This window comes from Ranitomeya imitator, chromosome 5 (genome assembly GCF_032444005.1).
Source record: "Ranitomeya imitator isolate aRanImi1 chromosome 5, aRanImi1.pri, whole genome shotgun sequence".
Classification (NCBI taxonomy): domain Eukaryota; kingdom Metazoa; phylum Chordata; class Amphibia; order Anura; family Dendrobatidae; genus Ranitomeya; species Ranitomeya imitator.
In genome coordinates this window covers 545,375,975-545,399,920 of record NC_091286.1, presented here as the reverse complement: position 1 = coordinate 545,399,920, position 23,946 = coordinate 545,375,975, and the positions used below count along the sequence as shown (strand labels likewise).

At 44.2% G+C, this 23,946-nt stretch overlaps 1 protein-coding gene across 1 annotated transcript in view; it reads left to right on the top strand.

Annotated features, from left to right (window-relative positions):
* The first annotated feature begins 480 nt into the window (after positions 1 to 480).
* LOC138638376 (uncharacterized) overlaps positions 481 to 23,946 on the top strand; it is a 74,343-nt gene continuing 50,877 nt past the window's right edge. Inside the window, exon 1 of the mRNA XM_069727612.1 lies at positions 481 to 633. Coding sequence (XP_069583713.1) covers positions 573 to 633 — 61 coding nt within the window. The 5' untranslated portion in view covers positions 481 to 572. The remainder of the gene's footprint in view (positions 634 to 23,946) is intronic.

Here is a 23,946-nt window from a genome sequence, read left to right as displayed (position 1 = left end):
GTGTGGGTGCGTCTTATGCTAGGGATGTAGCATGTGGGGAGGGGGACAGCAGTAAGTGGGATCCCACTGTGATCCCACTTCACGAGGCAGAAAAATGTCCCCCACTGCCCTGAATCAGCTCTGGGGAAACCACATGGTCCCGATGATTAAGTGCAGTGAATATTCATTAGCTGCTTCCCTGCCCACCTATCAGCTGAGGGGAGCCAGGAGCAGCAAATGAATACTCCATTTGCAGGGACACACATGGTTTCCCCAGCACTGGATTCCTGCAGCAGCTGGGGAGATCTGTGTGTCCAGGGGAGGAGGAGGCAGCAGCAGCAGGGTGGCAGGGGAGAGGAGATGAGATCGCTGCATACCTGCCTAGGCTGGACTGCTGTACACAAGGAGGACCTGTGTGATGTCAGAAGTGGGCGGGCTGGAGCATCACATGGCAGCTCAGAGCCCTCCCTCTTCTTGACATCATCACAGGTCCTTCAGAATCCCCACTAGAATCTGCTGGCTTCCTTTTATAACCTGTGCTGTCACATCGGTGCTGAAAAGGCAACAAGAGGGAAGGCTCTGTGTGTGCGGTCATGGGATTCTCCAGCTTTTTACCTCACCATGGCGTGCCTGGCTGGCTGCCACAATTAAGAGGTTAGTCTTTACAAAACACAATAAAGCACTCTGCTACTCCTTTGGTGAACTATAACTCCCAGCATGTCATAGGATCTGCAGGACATGCTGGGAGTTATAGTTCTTCCATGGGATTTTAAAGCAGCACTCCAGTGTTATTTTGCAGTGCTGGAGTGGTGCTTTCAAGCCCTGTGCCCCCATTCTTATACTCCAGCATCTTCATATAGTACTTCACAGACACCACACTGGCCCCGCAGCTTCCAACATAATACCATACTATTATATATAATAACACCACATATAATAGTATGTTATTTATATTATTAGATATTTTACCACATTTTTTTGCTTCAAATATTTTTTTCCCTATTTTCCACCTCTAAAACCTGGGTGCACCTTATAGTCCGGTGCGTCTTATAGTCTGAAAAATACGGTATATAGCAGCCACATGGTATATAGCACAGGCCACGTAGTATATAGGAGCCATGTGGTATATAGCAGACAAATACTATGTGGCCTGATCTATATACTATGTGGCTGCTATATACATACATATTGTAGAATACCCGATGCGTTAATACAGGCCACGCAATATATAGCACAGCCCACGCAGTATATAGCAGCCATATAGTACATAACACTGCCCACGCGGTATTTAACAATGGCCACGTAATATATAGCACAACCCACGCAGTACATAACACAGCCCACAGAGTATATAACACTGCCTATGTAGTATATAGCAGCCACGCGGTATCTAACACAGTCCACGTAGTATACAGCAGTGTGGGCACCATATCCCTGTTAAAAAAATAATTCAAATAAAAAATAGTTATATACTCACCCCTGGGATTCAGCGAAGCTCCAGCGATAGGCGCGCGGCTGCCGCCATCTTCCGTTCCCAGGATGCATTGCAAAATTACCCAGATGACTTAGCGGTCTCGCGAGACCGCTAAGTCATCTGGGTAATTTCGCAATGCATCGCCAGGAACGGAAGATGGCAGCAGGCGCGTGCGGCTCGGCGGACTACGGAGGGTGAGAATAGCAGGTTTTTTGTTTTTTAATTATTTTTAACATTACATTTTTTTTTACCATTGATGCCGCATAGGCAGCATCAATAGTAAAAAGTTGGGGACACGCAAGGTTAATAGCAGCGGTTACGGAGTGCGTTACCCGCGGCATAACGCGGTCCGTCACCGCCGGCATTAACCCTGTGTGAGCGGTGACTGGAGGGGAGTATGCGGGTGTCGGGCACTGACTGCGGGGAGTAAGGCCGGCGTCACACACAGCGTAAAACAATACGGTCCGTATATTACGGCCGTAATACGCTGAAAAGTCCCGAAAAAAGTGGTCCGTAGCTCCTCCGTAGGCAGGGTGTGTCAGCGTTTTTTGCGCATGGCATCCTCCGTATGTAATCCGTATGGCATCCGTACTGCGTGGTTTTCTCGCAGGCTAGCAAAACCAACATACCGCTATAGAAGTGATCCATGTGTCCCAAAAAGAAAAGAAAATATATATATACTGTCTATTTATATATATATATATATATATATATATATATGTCAGTAGACACATATATTAGAGAGAAAAGCCGGTAATTCAGTGCGGTGTACAGTAAAATCACACTGACAGCTTACAGTAGAATAGGTAGAATAAATGTGTACACACAGAATAGGTATATATATATATATATATATATATATGTCAGTGAGACACATATATGTATATATATTAATATTTATTCCAGCGCTATACAGCTTGAAAGCCGGTAATTCAATTACCGGCTTTTTCTTTCTCCTTCCTAAAACCCGACATGATTTGAGACATGGTTTACATACAGTAAACCATGTCTTCTCTCCATTTTTTTTGCAGATTCCACACTACTAATGTCAGTAGTGTGTATCTGCAAAATTTGGCCGTTCTAGCTCTTAAAATAAAGGGTTAAATGGCGGAAATGGAGATCAATGATCTATATTTAGCTTCATTTGCGGTGAGGCGCCCTCTGCTGGCTGTTCATAGATCGTGGGAAATTACCTAGAAAGCCAGGGAGCTTTCTAGGTAATTTCCCACGATCTATGAACAGCCAGCAGAGGGCGCCTCACCGCAAATGAAGCTAAATATAGATCATTGATCTATTTTTAGCCTCATTCCCTGGGGTTTTGCAGCGAGGAGCAGCCTGCATTAGCACAGCTCCTTGCTGCAAAATGTTTTAACCCCTTCAGAAGGATTTACATCGTTGGACGTTACAGATCTGCGGAGGGTAAGTATATTGTTGGTTTATTATGTTTTTTTACTCACAGAACGAGGGTCTTCAGTGACTGGATTGGGCGTTGAATAAAATACTGCAACAACCATTGTTTTTATTTCATTAAAATAATTTTAAAAAATGTGTTTGTGTTTTATTTAACCCTTTACTAGTATTGGATTAATAATGGATAGGTGTCATAATTGACGCCTCTCCATTATTAATTAGGCTTAATGTCACCTTACAATAGCAAGGTGGCATTAACCCTTCATTACCCCATATCCCACCGCTACACGGGAATGGGAAGAGAGTGGCCAAGTGCCAGAATAGGCGCATCTTCCAGATGTGCCTGTTCTGGGGTGGCTGGGGGCAGATATTTTTAGCCAGGGGGGGGCCAATAACCGTGGACCCTCTCCAGGCTATTAATATCTGCCCTCAGTCACTGGCTTTACTACTCTGGCGGAGAAAATTGCGCGGGAGCCCACGCCAATTTTTTCCGCCATTTAACCCTTTATTTTAAGAGCTAGAACGGCCAAATTTTGCAGATACACACTACTGACATTAGTAGTGTGGAATCTGCAAAAAAAAATGGAGAGAAGACATGGTTTACTGTATGTAAACCATGTCTCAAATCATGTCGGGTTTTAGGAAGGAGAAGGAAAAAGCCGGTAATTGAATTACCGGCTTTCAAGCTGTCTAGCGCTGGAATAAATATTAATATATATACATATATGTGTCTCACTGACATATATATATATATATACCTATTCTATGTGTACACATTTATTCTACCTATTCTACTGTAAGCTGTCAGTGTGATTTTACTGTACACCGCACTGAATTACCGGCTTTTCTCTCTAACAGCGCTGCGTATTTCTCGCAAGTCACACTGCTTGTCCGTGTGTAATCCGTATTTTTCACGCTTCCATAGACTTTCATTGGCGTATTTCTTGCGCAGTACGGTGACAAACGCAGCATGCTGCGATTTTGTACGGCCGTAGAAAGCCGTATAATACTGATCAGTAAAATACGGCAAATAGGAGCAGGGGCATAGAGAATAATTGTGCCGTATTTTTTGCGAGTTTTACGGACGTAGATTCTGCGCTCTTACGTCCGTAAAACTCGCATGTGTGACGGCGGCCTTAGGAGCGGCCATTTTCTTCCGGACTGTGCCCGTCGCTGATTGGTTGTGGCTGTTTTGCCACGACCAATCAGCGACTTGGATTTCCATGACAGACAGAGGCTGCGACCAATGAATATCCGTGACAGACAGACAGAAAGACGGAAGTGACCCTTAGACAATTATATAGTAGATATATATATATATATATATATATACACACACACAGTAAGCCCTGTGCCACCATTCTAAGGCTATGTGCACACGATGCGGATTTTGCTGCGGATCCGCAGCGTTTCCGCAGCTGCGGATCCGCAGCAGTTTCCCATGAGTTTACAGTACAATGTAAACCTATGGGAAATGAAATCCGCAGTGCACATGCTGCGTAAAAAAACGCGCGGAAATGCAGCGGATTATTTTCCGCAGCATGTCAATTCTTTGTGCGGAATCCGCAGCGGTTTTACACCTGCTCCAATAGAAAACTGCAGATGTAAAACCGCAGCGGAATCCGCAGTAGAATCCGCAATAAATCTGCAGCCTTAGGCCGGGATCACACATGCAAGAAACACGTCCGTGTCTCGCATGTGAAATCCAAGCTCTGGCGCCGGCACTCCAGAGCGGAGCATGTGGCCGCATAGCAACACATGGAGCCGCACGCTCCGCTCTGGAGTGCCGGCGCCATAGCTTGGATTTCACATGCGAGACACGGACGTGTTTCTCGCATGTGTGATCCCAGCCTTATACTTACCCTCCAGCGTCTTCATGTAGTACTTTACAGAAACCACACTGGTCCTGCAGCACCATCTTCTACCCGTAGCTTCCAAAATAATAACTTACTGTGATATGTGGTGTTATATAATAGTATGTTATTTATATTATTAAATATTTTACCACTTTTTTTGCTTCAAATATTTTTTGCCACCTCTAAAACCTGGGTGTGTCTTAGGCCTCTTTCACATTTCCGTCTTGTGCTGTGCGTCGTTATGCAGTAAAATGACGTATTGAGGGACATCATGAGAATAGTGAAAAACGTGTGTGACGCATCCAGTGTAACGACAGATGCGTTGTTTGTGTTGTTGCCACAATGAGAGAGAGGCCGGCGTCACACTACCATGTTTTACGGCCGTAAGAGAGGTGCCCCTCAGGGAACGGTGCTTGCGCCCTTTCTATTCACACTGTATACTTCAGACTTTCAGTATAAATCTGAACTTTGCCACCTTCAAAAATTTTCGGATCACTCTGTGGTCGTGGGATGCATTAGGGGAGATCAGGGGGATGAGGAATATAGAAGGGTGGTGTCGAATTTCGTGGATCGGTGCAATGGTAACTATCCACAACTAAATGTTAAGAAAACTAAGGAGTTGGTGGCCAACTATAGCAGGATTAAGTTGGAATGCTTACCGATCACTATTGCTGGTCAGGAAGTAGAGCAGGTGGAGAGTTACAAATATTTGGGGGTCCATTTGGATAGCAAACTGGACTGGAGATGCCACTCAGAGTTTGTCTACAAGAAGGGGATGAGCAGATTGTATTTCCTAAGGAAACTGAGGTCTTTTAATGTGTGTAGCAAAATGTTAGAAATGTTCTACCAATCTGTAGTGGCAAGTGCCATCTTTTTTGCAATCACGTGCTGGGGTAGTAGTGTGCGGGCCTCTGATGCTAATAAGCTGAATAAGATTATTAAGAAGGCAAGTTCTGCTGTGGGCTGTAATCTGGACTCTTTTGGGGAGGTAGTGGAGAAAAGAGCTCTGAAAAAGTGTATGGCAATTATGAACAATAATGCACATACACTATATGAGCTATTCATGAGACAGAAGAGCACCTTCAGTAACCGGCTAATACTTCTGAGGTGTAAGAAGGAAAAATATAGGAAATCATTTGTGCCAACTGCCATGGGAATGTACAATAATAACATTAGGGTTAAACCACCAAGGTGAATGTCTACTTATTTCTCTACATTTCAGTTCACTTGTTGTGTATGTCCTATTCTAATGTATAATGTATAATGTTCTTCTGTCAACTCCACTGTCATATCAACTATGTAATTCCTTTATGATTTTTATGATTTAAGTTGTGCTGCTGTGATACCATAATTTCCCACGGGATCAATAAAGTGTATCGTATCATATCGTAAAATACGGATTGCTTACGGTACAATGCTTCTCTATGCCCCAGCTCCTATCTGCCGTATTTTACTGATCCGTATTATACGGTCTTCTACGGCCATAGAAAATCGCAGCATGCTGCGTTTGTCACCGTATTGCGCAAAAAATACGCCAATGAAAGTCTATGGGGGCGAGAAAAATACAGATTACACACGGACCAGCAGTGTGACTTGCGAGAAATACGCAGCGGTGTTCTATAGAAAAGCCGGCAATTCAGTACGGTGTACAGTAAAATCACACTGACAGGTTAGAATAGATAGAATAAATGTGTACACATAGAATAGGTATACATGGTTTACATACAGTAAACCATCTCATATCCCCATTTTTTTTTTTTGCATATTCCACACTACTAATGTTAGTAGTGTGTATGTTCCAAATTTGGGCTGTCTAGCTATTAAATTAAATGGACTATCATTTAGCCCATGCTCGCACATGGACTGGTTTGGTCTGCAGATGGACTTGGCACGGTTTATTAGGTCTATCAAACTGAGAGAATGGTTCCATAACAAGGAGGGCACTACTAGGTTAAAAAATAGCGAGTTCAATCTGAATATGGTGGAACTATGTAAAAAGAGTAATTTTATGCCCCCTACTAGCTCAGCAGTGATAGATGCTTTTGAAAAGGCAATTACAGCGGAAGTGGAGATGTTGAGTCCATGATGGCGACATCATCATAAAACCCGCGGATAAAGGGGGTGCTGTCGTCGTCATGGACAGGGCCATGTACATAAACGAAATCAATAGACAATTGCGGGATGAGGAAGTATATGGTACAATGGAAGGAGATCCCAAATTTCGTATAGAGAAGGAAATCAGGACATGCCTCAAACAGGCTTTAGACTCTAAAATTATTGACCAGGATTTATTTGACTATCTGTTAGTGGAGGATCCCACAACCCCGGTGCTGTATATTAACCCCAAAATACACAAGAGCCTAATAAACCCCCCGGGACGCCCTATAATTTCTGGGGTCAATTCAATCTTTAGCAAGTTGGGAATATTCTTGGATAGAATATTTAACCCCATAGTAAAGAAGAGTAAATCGTATATAAGGGATACAACAGATTTTATCAGAAAATTAGAGGAAGTACACCTTACGGAGGAAATTATATTAGCGTCATTTGACGTAGTATCCCTATATACCTCCATTGATCATGACAATGGCCTGCGGGCGGTGGATAAAAAAGCACAAAAACGGGGAACAGCCATGGGGGCCAATATGGCCCCCGTGCATGCAAATCTGGTGATGGAAGCCCTGGAGGAGGACCTCATCTATGTGTCCCACCACTTCCGGCAAGTGCTGGTGTGGTGGAGATACATAGATGACGTCTTCCTCCTGTGGACGGGTACACAGAAAGCATTGGAAGACTTCCATGATTTCCTCAATACAATTGACGATACCATTAAATTTACATTGGTGTCGTCTAAATCAGAAATCCAATTTTTGGACGTACTGGTCACGCAAAAAGAAGGAGAGCTCAACACCACACTTTATGTCAAAAAAACGGATAGGAACAACCTGTTAACATATGATAGCCAGCATCCACGAAATATGATAAGATCAATCCCGCTTAGCCAATTATTGAGAGTAAGACGTATTGTGAAAAAAGAGGACGAGGTTGACGAGGTGCTTGATAGGCTAATAAACAAGTTCTTGGGAAGAGGGTACCCAAAAAATCTATTGGAACTAACTAGAGAGAAAGTCCTTAATCAAAAAAGGGAAGCATTAATCAATAAGTCACCGAATGCAAGGAATAGGAAACGACTTGACCGAATTACATTAGTTATGACCTATGTTGAAGAAAGTAGTGAAGTAGTTAAAATTATAAAAAAACATTGGGGGATGCTGGGGAGATGTCTCCCTGACATCAAAGAGTTTGAGAAGCCACCTATATGTTCGTATAAAAAGAGCAGAAATATTGGTAACTACTTACGGTAGTTAAATCAGACATAGGGACAATGAGACAAAATTCCCAGCCGACATTAACTGGTATTAGTAAGAAAGGATGCTATCCATGCCTGAATTGCGTGAATTGCACCCATATGGTAAAAGGCTCTACATTTCTACATCCCCGGACAGGGAAAGTGTACAGGATTAATGAGTATTTGACGTGTAGTTCAGCATTTGTTATATATCTCCTGATGTGCCCGTGTAAACTTTGGTATATAGGTGAGACCACCTGTGAATTCAAAGTCAGAATGAATCAACATAGATATAGCATACGGAAAAAGAGAACGGAACTCCCAGTCCCAAAACACTTTTTAGAATTTAATCATACTGAAAAGGATTTGAAATGTAAAATTATTGATGCAGTCCCGGTACAAAGGAGAGGGGGGGATAGGGAATTGATCCTTAAGAAGAAGGAACTAAAATGGATCTATGAACTGAATACCCTCAAACCAAACGGCCTTAATGTGGACTTTAAAATTCATACAGTTATGTAAAGTTCATGGTTATGTATGGTATATAGTTCTTTGTTTAGGTAATATATTTGGAGGACTTGGTAACGAAGGGGAATGCTCACCCTTCTGTTTTTTCGAATTTTAACTGTTTTTAATATTTTTTTGTCTTCCCTTCTGTAGACCCATAATAAACCTGTGGGGGAACATGACTGCAGGAGGACCGAAAATTTATTATTTTTGTTAGTTTTTTCTATAAATGTTTTGTTTTTGTTAAAAAAAATTTCTAAGTATTAAATATAATTTTGCATCTACTGTGCAACTGTCCTGAGAACAATAATAAAATAATTGGTGAAAAGTAAAAACATTTTATGAAAAATTATTCCCTACAAGGTGCCATAATCTTATGTAAATGGTGGTTGTTGGCTCTGACAATGGAAATACAAAGGTTAGGGTTTGCTACCTGGTAGTTGTCCTATTTGCAACAGCTGACCTGTAAGGGCTAACTGGGGCATCTGGACACTATGTGGCGCCCGGAGACAGCCTGAATAAGGTGCCATCCGGGTTGTCAGGGTATGCTAAAAACCCATCTAAAGTCTAGTAATTGGACTGCTCTTTAGTATAAGCCACAACATCATGCCATACTAAGCGGTATATAAGAATATATGGCTAATTGTGGAGTGGGTGGATTGCTCTGTGATCGACTAGTGGAGTACATAATAATTAGAAGTGCTCTATTTCATGCCACTTTCAATATGGCGTCTAGTGGCGCTAAGGCGCAAGCGCACAGCATCACAGAGGAATATGCCACTCATAATATGGCGTCTAATGGCGCTAGTGCGCAAGCGCAAGGTAAAATAGTCGGCAATCACCTATTCGGGTCTATCTGTTCTCCCGGACATGCGCAGTTAGAATTAATGGACGCTAAGCACGGTGAATGGCGTCCCAAATGCAGCACATGAGCCCCCACAATATAAAGTAAGTGTTAATAACATCTATGAATGACAAATATTGAGTGATCATGATAGGGGGACATTTGTCTACAATATAAGCACATAAGAGCACCTAGCACTTGGCACTGTGGCACCTTACATTGATATATGATAATGAAAAGTAATTTAAGCACTGTATGATATGAATTTTAATTGGTTGGAATTCTCATTGGCTGTAATCATTAGTGGGAGTACTATAAATATGCACTCTTTTGTACCACCCATTGCTTGAGAAAGGCTCAGTCCGAGCCGAAACGTCACCCTGAACAGTGGGTTGATTAAATCCTGCACGTTTAAACACTGATAATATGGAGTGCTGCCTCTTTTTTGCCATATATTGAACTACTTGGATACATGGACTGTTATCCTGGGGCCCTGTACCTGAAGATAAGTAGACATTGGGCAGCACGGTGGCGCAGTGGTTAGCACAGCAGCCTTGCAGCGCTGGAGTCCTGGGTTCTAATCCCACCAAGGACAACATCTGCAAAGAGTTTGTATGTTCTCTCTGTGTTTGCGTGGGTTTCCTCCGGGCACTCCGGTTTCCTCCCACATTCCAAAGACATACTGATAGGGAATTTAGATTGTGAGCCCCATCGGGGACAGCGATGAATAATGTGTGCAAACTGTAAAGCGCTGCGTAATATGTTAGCGCTATATAAAAATAAAGATTATTATTATTACATTGTGCTGTTCCCTTTTTTTCTTATATTAAATTAAATGGTTAAATGGGGGAAAAAATTGGCATGGGCTCCCGCGCAATTTTCTCCGCCAGAATGGTAAAGCCAGTGACTGAGGGCAGATATTAATAGCCTTGAGAGGGTCCATGGTTATTGCCCCCCCCTGGCTAAAAACACCTGCCCCCAGCCACCCCAGAACAGGCACATCTGGAAGATGCGCCTATTCTGGCACTTGGACACTCTCTTCCCACTCACGTGTAGCGGTGGGATATGGGGTAATGAAGGGTTAATGCCACCTTGCTATTGTAAGGTGACATTAAGCCAGATTAACAATGGAGAGGCGTCAATTATGACACCTATCCATTATTAATCCAATAGCATGAAATGGTTAAAAAAACACACACAATATTGCAAAGTATTTTAATGAAATAAACACACAGGTTGTTGTAATATTTTATTCCACTCTCAATCCACCTGAAGACCCTCGACCTGTAACAAATTAAAAATAATAAACCAACAATATCTTATACCTTCCGTCGATATGTCCCACGATGTAAATCCAATAACCGTGGACCCTCTCCAGGCTATTAATATCTGCCCTCAGTCACTGGCTTTACCATTCTGGCGGAGAAAATTGCACGGGAGCCCACGCCAATTTTTTTCGCGATTTAACCCTTTAAATTAATAGCTACAGCGCCCAAATTTTGCACATACACACTACTAACATTAGTAGTGAGGAATATGCAAAAAAAAGGGATATGAGATGGCTTACTGTATGTAAACCATGTCTCATATCATGTTGGGTTTGGGAAGGAGATAGGAAAAGCCGGCAATTGAATTACCGGCTTTTAAGCTATCTAGCGCTGTATGATATATTAATATATATATGTGTCTCACTGACATATATATATATATATATATATATAGACAGTATTTGTTTTTACGATTTTTTGAGCACATGGATCCATTGTATGTCCGTATGTCGGTTTTGCAAGCCTGCGAGAAGATCTCGCAGTACGGATGCCATACGGATTACAAACGGAGGATGCCATGCGCAAAATACGCTGACACACCCTGCCTACGGAGGAGATACGGACCACTATTTTGGGGACTTTTCTGCGTATTACGGCCGTAAATTACGGACCGTATTTTTATACGCTGAGTGTGACGCCGGCCAAAGGGTGAGACAGGCTGAGACACAGGTGCATAATTAAACAAAGCCTAAGGCAGGGCAGGGCTGCTGTGTGTACAGCAGCCTATCAATCACAGAAACACAGAAAGAATGGCGCACGTAACCCGGCGCGCACGGCAACAGTGGGGGTCAGCCACGTACCAATATCAAAGCAAAACAGGGGAGAAGCCAGCGCTGCCTATGGTTAAAACGCAATACATAAAGTGCAAATGCACATATTGATTTCTAACTGTATTTTCAAAATGAGACATTTAGCAAACAATTGATCAATTCTTTGAGCCACCCCGCCACTTCACGGCAATCTCATAATGGGGCAGTCATAGGCAGCGCTGGCTTCTCCCCTTTTTTGCTTTGATATTGGTACGTGGCTGACCACCACTGTTGCCGTGCGCGCCGGGTTACATGCGCCATTCTTTCTGTGATTGATAGGTTGCTGTACACACACACACAGCAGCCCTGCCCTAGGCTTTGTTTAATTATGCACCTGTGTCTCAGCTTGTCTCACCCTTTATCTGTGGTGCTGGCTGGGCAGTGTGGAGGTTGGGCCTGAAATGTCTATGCCTGGACCTGGTCAACCTTTATCCTCGCTTGCCCCTCTGGCGCGATGGGAGTGATTCAGTAATGCTCCAGGTGCAGCTTGCATTTAATGTGGTCTTGCTTTTAATTCGTTTGGGAGGCCTTTATGGCACAGCGAATATAAAAAAACGTAGTGTAGGACTGCCCCATTATGAGAATGCCGTGACGTGGCAGCTCAAAGAATTTGTCAATTGTTTGCTAAATGTCTCATTTTGAAAATACAGTTAGAAATCAATATGTGCATTTGCACTTTATGTATTGCGTTTTAACCATAGGCAGCACTGGCTTCTCCCCTTTTTTGCTTTGAGAGTCTCCTCTCCTCCAGACCCGGGTACCGTCTGCACATGAAGCGCTCACTTTACGCATGGTGGGCATTACATTGAGCATTTCAATGCAATCCAATGGCGGCGGAATCTCCGCAATTCCGCAAAAATAATGAACATGCTGTAGATTTTACCGCTATGCAATTCCGCAGTGGGAAAATCCACAGAATGGGCACAGCAACTGCAGAATCCCATAGGATTGCATGGGAATGCGTATTTTAAGCATTTCCGCTGCAGCAAAAACGCATAAAAACGTAAAGTGGGCACACAGCCTAAAGGTGATAAGTTTGTGAGGCCCCTGAATGATAGTAAAATGGCCCACAGCAGGAAAAAGGCTGCCCATCCCTGGCCTAGTCCTTTAAGAGGTAGGGAAATAGGATTTCTATTTGCCTACTTTGAAAATGCTTTTCCAGATGGCCCCATTCCCTGGATGAAATGGTTTCAAACTCATTGTGGTAAGAAAACAACAGAGGAGTACGTTTTGCCTTTTTAAGGATACCAACGGCTCTGTGGGAAGCACGTCATCTTCCTTGACCTCTCGAGTCTTGTTGACTACCAAGATCAGATTGTTCACCATATCCTGAAGCTTTGATGGCCCGGTCAGAGTCTATATGAGAGTCCAACTTAGTTAAAAGCCTGAGCTGTCTGTGGCTCGAACGATGAAGAGCAATAGACAGATGTCAACCTGGAAAATGTGGAAGTCCAAAGAGAACCAGAAGAGTAACTGGAGGGTGTCTGCTTTTTGGATCATCTATGCAATCGGCACTGATGGAGTGCATCAGAAGGGAAACAGGCACACCTCGTGGAGCGTTCAGAACACCAGGGGCTGCTGAAAAATTACAGTATTTTGGGGGGATTGTAAGGCCATGTACACGTGGATTTTGATGCGGATCTGCAGCATTTTTGGACGTGCGTAATTGCATCAAATCTGCAGTGTAGTGCACAAGCAATGTTCGTTAATGGGAAAGTGAGATTTGTTGTGCACATGCTGCGGAAAAAAACATGCGGATTTGCAGCGTTTAATGCAGCATGTTCTTTTTGCAGATCTGCAGCGTTTCTGCACCCATTGACTTACATTGAGTCAGGCAAATCTGCAGGTTTCAAAAAGATCTGCGGATTTAGGTCAATATGTTTTGTGTTTATAAGGCCGGGATCACACATACGTGAGATATGGCCGAGTCTCACAGGTGAAAACCCAGCTCTGGCGCCGGTACTCTGGAACGGAGCGTGCAGCCGAACAGCAATACATGGAGCTGCACGCTCCGCTCCGGAGTGCCGGCGCCAGAGCTGGGTTTTCACCTGCGAGACTCGGCCATATCTCGCGTATGTGTGATCCTGGCCTAAAAAAATATCAGAAATTTGAGAAAAATGTAAAAAAAATTGGCAATTTTCAAACTTTGAATGATTATCCCTTTAATCCAGAATCACACCACACAAAAACTATTAACATTTCCCACGTCTGCTTTACATCAGCATCATTTATAAAATGTTCTCTTAGGCTACGTTCACATTAGTGTTCCGCTAATGTGCGTCGCTGTTGCGTCGGCGACGCAGCGGCGACGCGCCCCTATGTTTAACATAGGGAACGCGTGCGTTTTTTGGGTGGCGTTTTTCGACACGTGCGTCATTTCCGACGCTAGCGTCGGACGCAAGAAAATGCAACAAGTTGCATTTTTCGTGCGTCCGATTTTCGTCAAAAAACGACGCACGCGTCGCAAAACGCAGCGTTTTTGCGCGCGTTTTGCGCGCGTTTTTTGTGCGTCGTGCGTTGCGTCGCCGACGCACCGGCGCGCAACGCTAATGTGAACGTAGCCTTATTTTGTTAGCATTTTAGGAGGTTTAAAAATGTAGCAGTAATTTTAATAGCCAGTAAAGGCTATATTATACAGCTGTGGGCTGAGATTCAATGCCTGGGAAGACCAGGCTATAAACATCGTCCCCTAGTCACTGGCTTTCCCTCTCTGGTTTGGTATTATCTACAGTTAGGTCCATATATATTTGGACAGAGACAACATTTTTCTAATTTTGGTTATAGACATTACCACAATGAATTTTAAACACAACAATTCAGATGCAGTTGAAGTTCAGACTTTCAGCTTTCATTTGAGGGTATCCACATTAAAATTGGATGAAAGGTTTAGGAGTTTCAGCTCCTTAACATGTGCCACCCTGTTTTTAAAGGGACCAATAGTAATTGGACAGATTCAATAATTTTAAATAAAATGTTCATTTTTAGTACTTGGTTGAAAACCCTTTGTTGGCAATGACTGCCTAAAGTCTTGAACTCATGGACATCACCAGACGCTGTTTCCTCCTTTTTGATGCTCTGCCAGGCCTTCACTGTGGTGGTTTTCAGTTGCTGTTTGTTTGTGGGCCTTTCTGTCTGAAGTTTAGTCTTTAACAAGTGAAATGAATGCTCAATTGGGTTGAGATCAGGTGACTGACTTGGCCATTCAAGAATATTCTACTTCTCTGCTTTAATAAAATCCTGGATTGCTTTGGCTTTATGTTTTGGGTCATTGTCCATCTTTAGAATGAAACGAGGACCAATCAGTTTGGCTGCATTGGCTGGATCTGAGCACAAAATATGTCTCTGAATACCTCAGAATTCATTCGGCTGCTTCTGTCCTGTGTCACATCATCAATAAACACTAGTGACCCAGTGCCACTGGCAGCCATGCATGCCCAAGCCATCACACTGCCTCCGCCGGGTGTTACAGATGATGTGGTATGCTTTGGATCATGAGCTGTACCACACCTTCGCCATACTTTTCTCTTTCCATCATTCTGGTAGAGGTTGATCTTGGTTGCATCTGTCCAAAGAATGTTCTTCCAGAACTGTGCTGGCTTTTTTTAGATGTTTTTTTTTTAGCAAAGTCCAGTCTAGCCTTTTTATTCTTGATGCTTATGAGTGGCTTGCACCGTGCAGTGAACCCTCTGTATTTACTTTATGGTAGATTTGGAAATTGATACGCCGACCTCCTGGAGAGTGTTGGTCACTTGGTTGGCTGTTGTGAATTGGTTTCTCTTCACCATGGAGATTATTCTGCGATCATCCACCACTGTTGTCTTCCGTGGGCGCCCAGGTGTTTTTGCATTGATGAGTTCACCAGTGCTTGCTTTCTTTCTCAGGATGTACTAAACTGCTATAATATTAGGAGTGGCAAAATCTACAATTTGTCGGATGGGTTTTTTCTCTTTTCGCAGCTTAAGGATGGCTTGATTCACCTGCATGGAGAGCTCCTTTGACGGCATGTTTACTTCACAGCAAAACCTTCCAAATGCAAGCATCGCACCTCAAATCAACTCCAGGCTTTTTATCTGCTTAATTGAGAATGACATAACGAAGGGATTGCCCACCCCTGTCCATGAAATAGCCTTGGAGTCAATTGTCCAATTACTTTTGGTCCCTTTAAAAACAGGGTGGCACATGTTAAGGAGCTGAAACTCCTAAACCATTCATCCAATTTTAATGTGGATACCCTCAAATGAAAGCTGAAAGTCTGAACTTCAACTGCATCTGAATTGTTTTGTTTAAAATTCATTGTGGTAATGTCTATAACCAAAATTAGAAAAATGTTGTCTCTGTCCAAATATATATGGACCTAACTGTATATATCTACCTATAGATCTATTTATTATCTATTTCTGTGTGTGTAAACCTTATTCTTCAATGGAGTATGTAAAAGAAAAGGTTGAACGACATAATATATAAATAATAGATCTTTATTTAGCTTACAAAAAAAACAAAACACAGAGTCGCATGAAAATCAGCATCAAAAACGCATCAAATCCGCACGGATTTTTAACTGGGTTTTCTGCCAAGAGATGCAGAATCTGCATAGAAAATTCCACAGGCAAATCTGGTGTGAGGGGGCATGGGGTATGTAGAGGGGTATCCGGGGGGCCTTGTGGAGGCCCTCTACATACCACCTCACACCAGCCACACAGCCCCCCAAATACCCCATGCCCCCCTCACACCAGCCCCCTGGATGCCCCTCTACATACCCCATGCCCCCTCACAACAGCCACAATGTACCCTGGATGGCCCTCTACATACTCCATACCCCCTCTCACACCAGCCACACAGCCCCTGGATACCCCATGCCCCCTCTACATGCGCCCCCCCCCTAAACCAGCCCCCTGGATTCCCCCTCTAAATGACCCATCACACCAGACCCCTGAATGTCCCTCTACATACCCCATGTCCATCCCCCCTCATGCCCCCCCACCCCTCACACCAGCCACACAGCCCCCTGAATAGCTCACGCCCCCTCTACTTGCCACCTCCCCTGGATGCCCCTCTACAGGACCCATCATACCAGACCCCTGAATGTCCCTTTACATACCCCATGCCTCCTCACAACAGCCACAAGGCACCATGGATGCCCCTCTACTTACCCCATGCCCTCTCACAACAGCCCCTTGGATGCCCCTCAACAAGACCCATAACACCAGCCCCCTGGATGCCCCTCTACATACCCCATGCTTTCTCACAGCAAATTACAACCTCAGAGCACTCACACTGATTCCTGCTGCAGCCACTCGGTCCTCTCCTCACACTGCTCCATGCTGCAGCCACTCGGTCCTCTCCTCACACTGCTCCATGCTGCAGCCACTCGGTCCTCTCCTCACACTGCTCCATGCTGCAGCCACTCGGTCCTCTCCTCACACTGCTCCATGCTGCAGCCACTCGGTCCTCTCCTCACACTGCTCTATGCTGCAGCCACTCGGTCCTCTCCTCACACTGCTCCATGCTGCAGCCACTCGGTCCTCTCCTCATACTGCTCCATGCTGCGACCCCTCGGTCCTCTCCTCACACTGCTCCATGCTGCGGCCCCTCGGTCCTCTCCTCACGGTTGCATCTAGTTTGGAGTTGATTTTTTGTGGTTCTCAAAAAATCAACTCCATTCTAGCTGATTCACTAGTGAGCCGTCTAGATCGGAGTTGATTTTTTGAGACCTCATTTTTTCAAATCAACTCTAGACGGCTCACTACTGAAGTGACTAGATCGGAGTGGATATTTTGTGGTCCTCATTCCAGCCACTCCACTCTAGACGGTTCACTGGTGAGGTGACTAGATTGGAGTTGAATTTTTGAGGCCTCACTGCAGTCACATGCCTTTGATGACCTCATTTTAGCAACTCCACTCTAGACGATTCACTGGTGAGGTGACTAGATCGGAGTGGATTTTTTGATGATCTCTCTGCAGCTTCTCCATTCTAGACCGTTCAGTTTCTATAGTGATGTCCCTCAAAAAATCAACTCCAATGTTCAGAATGGAGCTGATTCCAGGAGCCTCATTGACTGCAATGCAGTGGAATTGGAATGTATACACACTGTGTGTCTGTGTGTGTGTGTCTGCGTGTGTGTATATATATATGTATATATATATAAAATCAGCTTTATAATTGTAATAATAAAATACTTTTATTTTTAAGATACTTGCTTAAACTGTTATATTTGTTATGCATTTCCAAAGGGCAAAAAACATTTTTTCATGATTAATCAAACTTGCATTTTATTACTGCTTTTTATAATATAAATAATTACACATAGCACGGATTGTTGATTTTTGCCTGAATTTTACTTTTGCTGTATTACCAGTCCTGGCCGCAGCATCGACATTGGAAGAGTGGACGGAGCCTCACAGGATAAAACGTAACAGAGAACATCAACAGAGCCCTCATAATTTACAACATTGGATTGGAGTGGATTTTTTGAGGACCTCATTTTAGCAACTCCATTCTAGCTGATTTATTAGTGAACCATCTAGATCGGAGTGGATTTTGTGAGGACCTCCCTGTAGCCTCCAATCTGTACAGTTTGATGCTGAGGTGACTGAAATTGAGTTTTCAAAGACTGAGCGGAGCCTCACAGGTAGAAACATAACATAGCACAGCAACAGAGTCCTCATAATTTATAACATTGGATCCTAGTGGATTTTTTGAGGACCTCATTTTAGCAACTCCATTCTAGCTGATTCACCATTGAGCCGTCTAGATTGGAGTGGATTTTGTGAGGACCTCATTTTGTCAACTCCATTCTAGCTGATTCATTAGTGAACCGTCTAGATCGTAGTGGATTTTTTGAGGACCTCCCTGTAGCCTCCAGTCTGTACAGTTTGATGCTGAGGTGACTGGAATCGAGTTTTTCAAATACTGAGTGGAACTTCGCAGAGAGAAACCTAACAGAGCGCAGCAACAGAGTCCTCAAAATTTACAACATTGGATCGGAGTGGTTTTTTTGAGGACCTCATTTTAGCAACTCCATTCTAGCTGATTCACCATTGAGCCGTCTAGATCGGAGTGGAATTTTTGAGGTCCTCATTTTAGCAACTCTATTCTAGCTGATTCACTAGTGAGCGGTCTAAATCGGAGAGGATTTTTTGAGCACCTCTCTGTAGCCTCCAATCTGTACAGTTTGATGCTGAGGTGACTGGAATCGAGTTTTTCAAAGACTGAGCGGAGCTTTGCAGGGAGAAACATAACAGAGCGCAGCAACAGAGTCCTCATAATTTATAACATTGGATCCTAGTGGGTTTTTTGAGGACCTCATTTTAGCAACTCCATTCTAGCTGATTCACCATTGAGCCGTCTAGATTGGAGTGGAATTTTTGAGGTCCTCATTCTAGCAACTCCATTCTAGCTGATTTACTAGTGAGCTGTCTAGATCAGAGTGGACTTTTTGAGGACCTCCCTGTAGCCTCCAATCTGTACAGTTTGGTGCTGAGGTGACTGGAATCGAGTTTTTCAAAGAATGAGCGGAGCTTCACAGGGAGAAACATAACATAGCACAGCAACAGAGTCCTCATAATTTATAACATTGGATCCTAGTGGATTTTTTGAGGACCTCATTTTAGCAACTCCATTCTAGCTGAGTCACCATTGAGCTGTCTAGATTGGAGTGGAATTTTTGAGGTCCTCATTGTAGCAACTCCATTCTAGCTGATTTACTAGTCAGCTGTCTAGATCGGAGTGGATTTTTTGAGGACCTCCCTGTAGCCTCCAATCTGTACAGTTTGATGGTGAGGTGACTGGAATTTAATTTTTCAAAGAGTGAGCGGAGCTTCACAGGGAGAAACATAACACAGCACAGCAACAGAATCCTCATAATTTATAACATCATTTTAGCAAATCCATTCTAGCTGATTCACCATTGAGCCATCTACATCGGAGTGTATTTTTTTGAGGACCTCATTTTAGCAACTCCATTCTAGCTGATTCATTAGTGAACCGTGTAGATCGGAGTGGATTTTTTGTGGACCTCCCTGTAGCCTCCAATCAGGGCCGGCTCCAGGTTTTTGAGGGCCCCGGGCGAAAGAGTCTCAGTGGGCCCCCCCCCTTTAACACATACCCGATTTATGATGCACAGATATGGCAGAGAAATGTATAGTACAATGCCAGATTTCACTTCTTACATGAGTGACAGCTATTGTAAATTCTGCAGTGTATATATACAGGACAGGAGGAGTGGTACTGTGCAGTGCATATATACAGGAGGAAAGGTGCTGTGCAGTGTATATATACAGGAGAGGTGCTGTGCAATGTATACATACAGGAGGAAAGGTGCTGTGCAGTGTATATATACAGGGGGAAAGGTGCTGTGCAGTGTATATATACAGGAGAGGTGCTGTGCAGTGTCGTGAGCAGGGCGTTGTTGTATCAGAAAATCTTTTCTGTTTTGAGTTTTTCTATGAAACAAAGACTTTTCTACATAAACAACGTTGTTTGGTTTTGCGGCCCTAACAGATCTGTGCCACAAAGTAACATCGCTCGGGCATTAATGAGGGACCTGATGCTGAATCCTTTCCACAAACCCTAATGACCCAATTAGTGCCCCGTCATTAGAAGCTCATTAAACGCCTCCCTGTCCCGAGCAATCATGTACAGTATGGGGGGATCTTGCAGCCCACCCGTGACTGCTCCATACCATACACTGCCCTCTGTCGCTCTCACTATTATCCTGTGCATTTCTCCTTCATTGTTACCCCATGTTACACTTGTCACCCCCCACTACAGAGTAGCAGGGCAGCCAATGTCACCCCCTCCCGGACGCTAATGGCAGCAGGAAATGTCTGCTCCTCTATTGGGTTGGAACCTGATTTAATCAAGGAATAATGTGGATTTGTTGCCGGTGGCTGCAGGGGAAGGGTTAAGTGATGCCATGTCCTTGGTGGGAGCAGTGGCAGCTGCTGGGACCTGGACAGACACAACCAATGTTGCTGTGACTGCACAGTGTGACCTGGAGGAGAGAAGCGGAGACTCCGGAGCAGAAATCACCCACATGCCAGCACTGGGCAGAGTCCCTCCAGTCACCAGCATGGGGCCACGGGGCCCCAACCTACAGCCCACATGGCAGCAGCTCCCCTTCCTCCTGGCATCTGGTTAACCCCATGTATGCGGGTCAGATTGTTATATTTAAGGTTTAGCAATAACCTTCATACAGATGGGAAGGGGTTAAGCTTCTTCCTACCCCACTGGTGCAGGTTTGGTGCAGCATGCATGTATTCTGGGGTTCTGGGAGAGCTGGGTGGCTGCAGGCTGCACCCCACCAGCTGCTCCTCCAGACATCACCCACATTTTTAGGCAGCAGAGACAGACAGCAGCAGACTGAGCCACAGGACCAACTGCAGTTATTGCTGGATACCTTTGCACTCTGGTAGGACTAGCTCCTCAAGAATCTTCCTGATAAGTTCAGCTCAGCAGCACTGTCTGCAGCCAGCCAGGGGCCAGAGCAGAGAACTGCTCTCTCCGCCCACAAACAGTCACACTGGCTGCCTTCTGTTAACCCCTATGTGTGCCTGCCTGGCTGCACTGACTGAGTGAGAAGATGCTTGTGTCAGAGCTGGCACATAGGGGTTAAGAGAACGCAGCCAGTGTGACTTTGTGGGCGGAGAGAGCATGTTATCTCCTGCTCTGCTCTCCCAGCTGCTAGTGGGCCCCCCTTTCTTCCCAAGGCATTTGCCCGCTGTGCCGGGTGCTGACGCCGGCCCTGCCTCCAATCTGTGCAGCTTGATGCTGGGGTGACTGGAATCGAGTTTTTCAAAGACTGAGCGGAGCTTCACAGGGAGAAACATAACATAGCACAGCAACAGAGTCCTCATAATTTACAACATTGGATCCTAGTGGATTTTTTGAGGACCTCATTTTAGCAACTCCATTCTAGCTGATTCACCATTGAGCTGTCTAGATCGGAGTGGAATTTTTGAGCACCTCCCTGTAGCCTCCAATCTGTACAGTTTGATGCTGAGGTGACTGGAATTGAATTTTTCAAAGAGTGAGCGGAGCTTCACAGGGAGAAACATTACATAGCACAGCAACAGAGTCCTCATAATTTACAACATCATTTTAGCAACTCCATTCTAGCTGATTCACCATTTAGCCATCTACATCGGAGTGGATTTTTTTGAGGACCTCATTTTAGCAACTCCATACTAGCTGATTTATTAGTGAACCGTCTAGATCGGAGTGGATTTTTTGAGGACCTCTTTGTAGCCTCCAATCTGTACAGTTTGATGCTGAGGTGACTGGAATTGAGTTTTTCAAAGACTGAGCGGAGCATTGCAGGGAGAAACATAACAGAGCGCAGCAACAGAGTCCTCATAATTTACAACGTTGGATCGGAGTGGGTTTTTTGAGGACCTCATTTTAGCAACTCCATTCTAGCTGATTCACCATTGAGCCGTCTAGATTGGAGTGGAATTTTTGAGGACCTGATTTTGTCAACTCCATTCTAGCTGATTCATTAGTGAACCGTCTAGATCGTAGTGGATTTTTTGAGGACCTCCCTGTAGCCTCCAATCTGTACAGTTTGATGCTGAGGTGACTGGAATCGAGTTTTTCAAAGACTGAGCAGAGCTTCACAGGGAGAACTGTTGTGAATTCCGCTCTTGGGCTCCCTCCGGTGGTTGTAAGTGGCACTTTTGTGAGTTCTGCTCTTGGGCTCCCTCTTGTGGTTTCTAGTGGTATGGCTGTTCCTTGGAGTTAGCAGTCATCAGCTGCCTCCACTTATCGTCTCTTCTGCTCGGCTATTTAAGTCTGGCTCTATCTTCAGCCAGTGCCACTTGTAAATGGTTCCTGGTTGGATTCACATCTCTTTGGAGCTCCCTGTTATCCTGACCAGTTCAGCTAAGCTAAGTTTTTGCTTGCCCTTTTCTGTCCATAGATTGTGGACTTATCCATTCTGTGCTTTCTATGTTTGTCCAGCTTATCAGTGTGAATTAATTCTGTCTTGCTGGAAGCTCTGGGAGGCAGATTTGCCCTCCACATCTTTAGTCAGGTGTGGAGATTTTTTGTAAACTCTGCGTGGATTTTTGTAGTGTTTTATACTGACCGCGCAGTATTCCATCCTGTCCTACCTATTTAGTTAGACTGGACTCCTGTGCTCATCCTGGTTTCATTCTGTGTATGTCTTTTCCCTCTCCACTCACAGTCATTATTTGTGGGGGGCTAATCTATCCTTTGGGGATTTTCTCTGAGGCAAGATAGCTTTCCTGCTTCTATCTTTAGGGGTAGTTAGCTCTTAGGCTGTGACGAGATGCCTAGGGAGAGTTAGGAGCATTCCACGGCTACTTCTAGTGTTGTGTTGAGCTTAGGGACTGCAGTCAGTACAGTTACCACTTCCTTCAGAGCTCGTTCCATGTTGCTCCTAGACCACCGTATCATAACAGTACAAGTGGCCAAAAATGAATTAAATGCATCTCAAAAGAAGGAAAAGAAAGTTCTGAACCATTTTTTTTTCTGTGCTCTAGTTTGTCTTTTTTTTTTTCTTTTCCTCTTGATATCTGGGTGGTTCAGGATATATGCTTTGGCATGGATGTTCAGGGTTTGTTTTCTCGTGTGGATCAACTTGCTGCAAGAGTACAGAGTATCCAGGACTATGTTGTCCAGACTCCGGCTTTAGAGCCCAGAATTCCTACTCCTGATTTGTTTTTTGGGGACAGATCCAAGTTTTTGAACTTTAAAAATAACTGCAAATAGTTTTTTGCTTTGAAACCCCGTTCTTCTGGTGATCCCATTCAGCAGGTAAAAATCATCATATCCTTGCTGCGTGGTGACCCTCAAGACTGGTCTTTTTCTCTTGAAACAGGGGATCCGGCATTATTGAATGTAGATGCATTTTTTCAAGCGCTCGTATTATTGTATGACGAACCTAATTCTGTGGATCATGCGTAAAAAACCCTGTTGGCCTTGTGTCAAGGTCAGGAAGCGGCAGAGTTATACTGCCAGAAATTTAGAAAATGGTCTGTGCTCACTAAATGGAATGAAGAGGGTCTGGCTGCTATTTTCAGAAAAGGTCTTTCTGAAACCCTTAAAGATGTTATGGTGGGCTTTCCTACGCCTGCCGGTTTGAGCGAATCTATGTCTCTAGCCATTCAGATTGATCGGCGTCTGCGCGAGCGCAAAGCTGTGCACCATATGGCAGTATCCTCTGAGCAAAGTCCTGAACCTATGCAATGTGATAGGATTTTGACTAGAATAGAACGGCAGGAATTCAGACGTCAGAATAGGCTGTGTTTTTACTGTGGTGATTCGGCTCATGTTATCTCTGATTGCCCTAATCGTACTAAGAGAGTCGCTAGGTCTGTTACCATTAGTACTATACAGCCTAAATTTCTCTTATCTGTGACCCTGATTTG